This window comes from Eimeria necatrix, genomic scaffold (genome assembly GCF_000499385.1).
Source record: "Eimeria necatrix Houghton genomic scaffold, Enh_scaff308, whole genome shotgun sequence".
NCBI lineage: Eukaryota > Apicomplexa > Conoidasida > Eucoccidiorida > Eimeriidae > Eimeria > Eimeria necatrix.
Window position 1 is genome coordinate 18,037 of NW_013653619.1, and position 6,964 is coordinate 25,000.

The window sequence follows — 6,964 nt, forward strand, 5'->3', positions numbered from 1 at the left end:
TCAAGCACAAATGAGCTGTGACGAAGTGGCTGTGTGTTATTTTTATGTTTGGAGGCGTGTCACAAGAGACAAGTATCCTCAAGCAGAACCAAAGGACGTGCTCATCATCCTTGTGGGTTTGGATATTACAGCTTGTGATTTCTTCAGTTAACTGATGTTAGAACTGCAGGTTATGTGTCATGTATCCTATTGCCGGGAACCGGGTTGCAACATATATTGCCTTCTGGTGCACTCCGCAGAGCAAAGTTAACGTTGCCACAATTACGTTTCGCAGCAATCTGTGTCGTATGAAGTGTGGGCTAGCCTTTCAATTGCTGAAGTGAAGCGCCAGTGGTCGCTGACTTCGGTTGCCTGTTTTATGGCCAGAGGTGATGTAGAAGGCTGTGAGTTTGCTACAGCAATGATGAGTTTTGCATCGCCCTAAAACACTTGCAGCTAACGCCTATTGCATGTGACTCGCCAATGCCGCTTTTTTTCGTCGGAGCACTCATGCTGCTGTAACCGAATGTTTTTGACGCTCCTTCGTGGCCCACGTGCTGCACGCATCAGCAGAAATGAAGGCCTAGATGTAGATGGGGTTTTCGGCAAATACGCAAAAGCGTTCGTACTGCAATTCTGAACCTAGTACCATTTTACTCAGCACTTCTTCTAAATCTATATGGGTCGGGCTCACTGATAGCTGCACATACGGACACGCCGTGCAAACGGCATCTCAGGACAGGTGGGCAGTTAGCAACACGATGAGACATTGCCTCGACGTGCTTGTTGCAACGTTTGGTCTTCACAACCCGCAGTTGGTACGTCTTTTTTGGAAATTAATGTTCCTCTTTGTTAGCCATTCACCTCCCAGCGCGTCGACTCTCCCACTTGCCCTTGTTCGTACTTGTGCATTAGCTAGATTGCAGCAAATTCTGCATGAAGCACAACAAATGATACGCCGTCTCTTGGGCAGTATCAAAAGCTTGGCAAATTTTCTGCTTCTTATGATGGCACTGAAACAATATAAGCACAAATTCCGAAGGCTGCGATGCGGGCAACAAGAAAAAAAAGTGGAATGAATTTACAGGGCTGATAGCCTCAATGCTAATTCTTGATTCTTCAGCCCTTATGCTCCTTGTAGTTTTCCAAATCTGGATTAGTATCCGGGAAATGAGTGTTTTGTGCATTTTCTGGTCACTTTGGTTCTACGCAAGGCGCCACAACTATAACCGTGCCATAATGTCGCCTTTGGAAATAGCAGTCGGCTCATGTCACAACGTATTGAGCGTGTTGGTTTGGCGGCTTTGGGGCAACATGGCTGGGCAGTTGATTGGAGCTCCCGAATTGTGAAATTATGGCAACTCCAATCTGGTGTGCTTGAATCCACGTATAATGGCCCCAACAAGCATACACAGTCTTAAGTTGCAGATGAAATGAAAGATTCCGAGAGTTAATGCAGCAGCAATCTGTTGTAAAAGCATTTAGTGCATGTTCTAGCTGTAGACAGTTTCGGCATATAGTGGCGGGTTAAAGGTACCACAGAGCTGCGAGAGCTCTTCGATTCCCTTGTCGCGCTTAGCAAATCCTGCAGTCAAAACAAAGGAAACTGAACGGGGTCAAAGGCTCCTTTTTGATACTTTAGACCATGTAATCAGCCGTTTTGTGAGGCGAATCCGCTGCAGCACTTTACAGAAGAGAGATTGTGGCATCCTTCGAAGTTGAAGATGTGTCGGGAAGTACGCCACTGGTTTTGTGAAGAAAGACAGACAACTTAACTGCTCAAGGAAAAGACTGTGCAGAACTTTTTTGCTGCACTAGTTCTCTGCTCGTCCGCAATAGCTGAGCACGGCTTAATAGGTACTTTTCTCAACGGGGAGATGCTGCTTTGAGAAATTCGACTGAAAGGCCTCGTATTATTTGTAAAAGGCCTGGAAGCTTAAACAGAATGGCGACGCAAAGTGTGAACTACAGCGGGGCCTTGCAGCCAAGCTGTGCAGCCTCTTGAACAGCTTCCACTTTAGCTGCTAATGCCAGTTCCCTGCCAACAACTCCGCAGCGAAAATTTGGGCTATTACGCTGCTGCCCGATTGCAAAAGTTAGGATCTATATCAATATGGCGCTGTTAGTTGTGATCTTTAAGTCTGTGAGGCAACGCAAAAGCAATAACAATATAGACACCCCGAGAGAGGAAGGCCGACACTATGCATGTTTTCTTGTGCAATGCTTCTTCACCCTCCTGTGTTTGCCATGGAAGCACAAAAAGTACAAATCTCGCAAATGTGGTAGCTAACGTTGTTAAATTGCGATTGGATTACTTCATATCACTTGCGAGCAAGCTCTCGCCGAGAAAGCACTTATGCGTTCTCTTCATTAAAAGCAGCGAATTGGCAAGCCACAAGATGCTGTATAGGCACTCTTGGCAGTGGTTTAGAGGCTGTCTATAGGGATAAAAATGTGTAGAGTAAAAATCCAAGCTGCTTTTTGAACGTGTTCAAATATGCCACCTGTGCAAAGCGCTCTTGCTGAATTCGGTACAGTTTATTCTTTAGGGCTCAAACGTACGAGCTAATGTAATAATGTTCCTCCCGCATCTAACTTCGAACAGCAAACTTCATCAGGGCCTCATAATGTCGATTTTGTCGAATTTAGTAAGTGCGTTTCGCGCCGCCGGCATGTTAAAATGAGTCCAAAAAACAGGTTGGGCTTTTATTATTTGAAGCTGTTGCATGGCCTGGCATAGTGTCATGCCTCCGCACATTTTCACCTCTGCTGAAGCTCCCTGCCTGCTGCAATTTCGTTTTATCAAGTTTCGACACTCTGCTAAGCCCCGTCGTTGGTGCTTTGTCCATGTTGTTCCGCCGCCCCTATGACGCTGGGTACAAATGTCAGAAAGAGGCTGAATGGATTCGGCCTCCCCAGGTCTGCTGGCTAGTCCGGACGCAGCTCATGTGCGAATTGCAGTAAATGTCATTGCGGCAATGCCGCAACAGGCAATCCTCATGTTGTTTGCATCCCCTGCGCATCTGTAGAGACCAGTGGAGCAAGCCGTGCAGCCACTGTGAATAAATGCAGTATACGTGCAGGAGCTTCACGAGGCTCTAGTTCCTGCCTATTTTTTTCTTGGACAAACACGAAAATTAATTCTAGAATGGCGAAAAAGCCCCTCATTTTAGCTGTATAAGCGGAATAGATGGAGGCGCGCAGTAGAGCAAAACAAGACAGACAGAATCGGCTTAGGGTCCTTCTTGAATGCGCAGCACAGGATCCGTGAATGGCAGCTGGAATGTATCCCGAAGGATCCTGTGCTCCATTTTTAGGGAAAAATGCGTTAACACTAGTATGGATTCTAGCGCTTAGGTAGAATGCCAGGCTTAGGGCATAGGCTTCGGGCTTAGTCTAGCAATTCTGCCGAACACTTTGGACACAAAGTCCAATTGCGCTTTTGTAGCATGCGAAGAACAAGACTAGACCAGCTTTTTAAGAAAAGCTTTTGTTTCGTGCTTGTGTCCTGTGTCGATGGACTCTGACTTCCTAAATGGAAACATGAAGCGCAAACGACGCCCAGGTCTAGAGTCTTGGAAGGAATACCAACTTCTGCAGTGGTGTCTACTTGAATCAGTGCATTGGCTGCAGCTAATTTCCTGGACAGATAGCCAGCCAACAAGAAAAATGGATTCATGGATTGTAATGGACTTTTCCAATACCCAAGACCGACTACCTGCTTGAGACCCAGGCTAAACGGATGCTTGAAATCTGTAAATGCAGCCGCGAGTTCTAGGCGTACAACTGAAATGCCTTTTTGAAGTGGACCAAAAGCACTGCGATGCCGGAAAACGGCGCTGACTCAAAGAAATTTCTGTTTTGCTATATATTCAATAAAAAGGCTTGACGGTGGGCATGTCTGTGGCAGTCGCAAGTAGCGAGTACTACATCATTCAGATTGTGATACGTATGAACACGGATTAAAGATTCCCAATGGTCCAAGCTACTTTCCAGAGAAACCCCAGCCATGCTAGCCGGCTCGGCGAAATCAGCGGGGAAATGAGGCGAAGAAGGGCTATGGGGTAGCTTTCTGAGCTTCAATAAGTGCTCAGTAAAGCTTCTAGGGGCATATTTGGGGCTAATGAGCGGGTCTGTCAGTATTAGTGTGGTAGCAGTATTTCAAACTACGATTAGATTGACCTGCTAACGACCCAACTGTGGCAAACTTGAACTGCATCCCGTACTACCCGCTAATGGATTGCAACCTTTGCATAAAGTCTCAGAGCTTTGGATTTTGAACAACCCGAAAATGCTGTCATGATATACCAGCAAATGCGTCAGCAACCGTCTTTTCCCGCGTAGCCGGCTTTATGTGGAACTGGGGGCTGCAGCCAGAGCGGTGTTGCTGCTCGTGAAGCAGCAGCTTGTTTACGAAGGGAAATCCTGTTGCAGCACAGCTCACTCTTAGTGGGGATCAATTCAATTTAGCAATAAAATTAAATGCAACTAGTTTGCTTACAAATAATCCCTTACTTCCTCAGGGATTCATCTGCGGATCTGCAGGTGGCGATTCTACTTATTTACGTGCAAGAGCTGAACTTTCCGCCTTCAATTTTAACTTTGTTTCTTTAATTCTTTTTCGTTCTAGCTCTGAAGCACATCAGGTGCAAGGCTTTAGGGTCTTCTCTCTGCATGCAATGCTTCAAAGCCGAGAGTAATGAGGCCAGAATCGGAAAGGAGAAAAGAATCAGATTAGTGCAGCTGCATCAATGACTTCTTCGCGCCACTAAGATCTGCAAACTCCGCAGCTTACTAAGCGACTCGTTGCACGCGCAGTTTCAGTGCTTTCTTGACTTGTGTTACAGTCTGTTTCTTTTTGCTATTTAATATCGAGGAAATAAAGAAGGAGCAGTGGCTAGCTCTGCAGCAAATTGCAATGTGCAAAAACCTGAAGGACGCGCTCGCCAAGTGCCACGGCCGGTGACCTAGACACATGTTTCCCGTCAATTACTTTCAATATTTTGGGCTTGCTTATCTGAATATGCATTTATTCTGACTACTTAAAGAAGCATTTCTTGTTTTTACTCTCCGTTCCCAGCAGGATGCTCAGCGAGCATGAGCCGATCACAGATGTATCGCCTCCATTCCTGAATTAGTGGATCCTCTTAAGCAGAGCGGGGGTCCTTCTGAAAGAAATTTTCCCGTTTTCTTTTTTTAACATGTTTATTATTAGTGCCTCAGTTTTTAATGGCGCGGCGGACACAAACTAAAATGGGTGGGGGGCCCCGGCGGCTCCTCCAAACCGATTCTGCAATGAAGAGTGAGCACGAGCAGCAGCTGCTGCTGCGCTGCTGCTCGGCTGCGTCATCTTGGCCGTTACTTTACTGCTTCGTTTCTTGGATTTGACCTTTTTGGGCAGTAGAGGCAGGCTTTTGTGGGAGCGAGCCTCTGTCGAAAGCGCAGCAGCAGCAGCAACTGCAGCTGCTGCTGCTGCTGCCGCTGCTGCTGCTGCTTCTGTTGGTCGAGGCCCCCCCTCCTGGCCTTCTCCTGAGACTCTTGGGTGAGCCTCGTTGACTCGTAAGGCTGCAGCGCTCTTCACGTTCTGCTGCTCTGCTGCTGCTGCTGTTTTGCTGCTGCCGCTGCCCCCCCTCTCCCGCATCTTCGGGATCCCGAGAGCGGAGCTGCAGAGCGCAGCAGGCTCGCCCAGGCCCTCAAACTTCTCATTTTTCGCTTTTCAAGAAAGAAGCAGCAAACCAGACTGCAGCAGCAACACCATGGGCCCCAGGGCTCCCCCAGGGGGCCCCCGGCGAGGCAGCCGCTGCTCGTGGGGCCTCCTGCTGCTTCTGGCTGCAGCAGCACAGACTTTGAGGGCCAGAGCAAACGAGGAGGTGTATCTGGCCCCGCAGCAGCCGCAGCAGCCGCAGCAGCCGCAGCAGCCGCAGCAGCAGCTGCAGCAGCAGCCTGAACAGCAGCAACCCCTGGAGCTTCTGGGGGCAGACCTGTTGCAGCAGCAGCAGCAGCAAGGAGAGCTGCAGCAGCAGCAGGAAGTACTGGAGGAGCAGCAGCATGAAACTGACGAAGAGGAGGCTCTAGAGCCGCTGCCCCTGCAGCAGCAGCAGCAGCAGCAGCAGCAGCACGAGTTTGAAGAGCAGCAAAGGCAAGAGGACGAGGCCGAGCCTGTACAGCAGCCATCTCAGTCGGCGCAGCAGCAGCCGCAGCCGCAGCAGCAGCAGCCGCAGCCGCAGCAGCAGCAGCCGCAGCCGCAGCCGCAGCAGCAGCAGCCGCAGCCGCAGCAGCAGCAGCAGCAGTCGCAGCAGCAGCCGCAGCAGCAGCAGCCGCTCGCTGAGGATTCTGAGGGCAGCAGCGCAGCAGCACCATCCGCTGCTGCTGCTGCGCTGCTGCAGGACCTGCTGGAGTCTCTAGAGAGCCAGCGGCAGCAGGAGAAGCAGCAGCAGCAGCTGGCCGACGCAATCCACGCAGAGTTGGAAGCCCCAAGGTCAGCAGCAGCGCATGCGCACTCAGCAGCAGCAGCAGCTGCTGCTGCTGCTGCAGCAACGCAGGGCCCCGAGGGCCACTTGAAGAAAAAGGTCATGAAGGTGCAGCAAGGATTTGCGGAAATTGCTGCAGCGACAGTTATTGGCAGGAGAGCAGATGATGAGGACGTAAGAAAGCAGCAGCAGCAGCAGCAGCAGCAGCAGCAGCAGCAGTTGCAGCAGCACAGCAGCAGCAGTAGCAGCAGCAGCAGGTCACACGACTGCAGCAGCTGTAGCAGCAGCAGATTCGCAGTGAAAATAGCGACAGGAAGAATACCCAGCAGCACTAAATAGAACAGCAGCAGCAGCAGCAGCAGCAGCATCAGCTGCTGCTGCTGCTGCTGCTGCTGCTGCTGCCTCTGTGAGTGTTGCTTGGTCCTCTTAATAGCTGCACCTCTCGCTGCACCTGCTGCTGCGCCTGCTGCTGCTGCGTTTGCTGCTGCGGCCGCTGCCACCTCTGCTCCTCCTCC

The 6,964-nt window shown here is 50.1% G+C and overlaps 2 protein-coding genes across 2 annotated transcripts; one reads left to right on the forward strand and one right to left on the reverse strand.

Moving 5' to 3' along the window:
* Positions 1 to 5,342: 5,342 nt before the first annotated feature.
* Positions 5,343 to 5,685, reverse strand: ENH_00041620 (hypothetical protein, conserved; the record flags this gene model as incomplete). Its single annotated transcript, XM_013580802.1, is given in 2 exon segments — positions 5,343 to 5,555; positions 5,560 to 5,685. Coding segments are annotated over 2 exon segments (339 nt in total).
* Positions 5,686 to 5,735: 50 nt separating this feature from the next.
* ENH_00041630 (hypothetical protein, conserved) lies at positions 5,736 to 6,788 on the forward strand (the record flags this gene model as incomplete). Its single annotated transcript, XM_013580803.1, has 1 exon — positions 5,736 to 6,788. One exon carries the CDS (start codon positions 5,736 to 5,738, stop codon positions 6,786 to 6,788), a length of 1,053 nt encoding a protein of 350 aa, XP_013436257.1.
* Between the last annotated feature and the right edge of the window lie 176 nt (positions 6,789 to 6,964).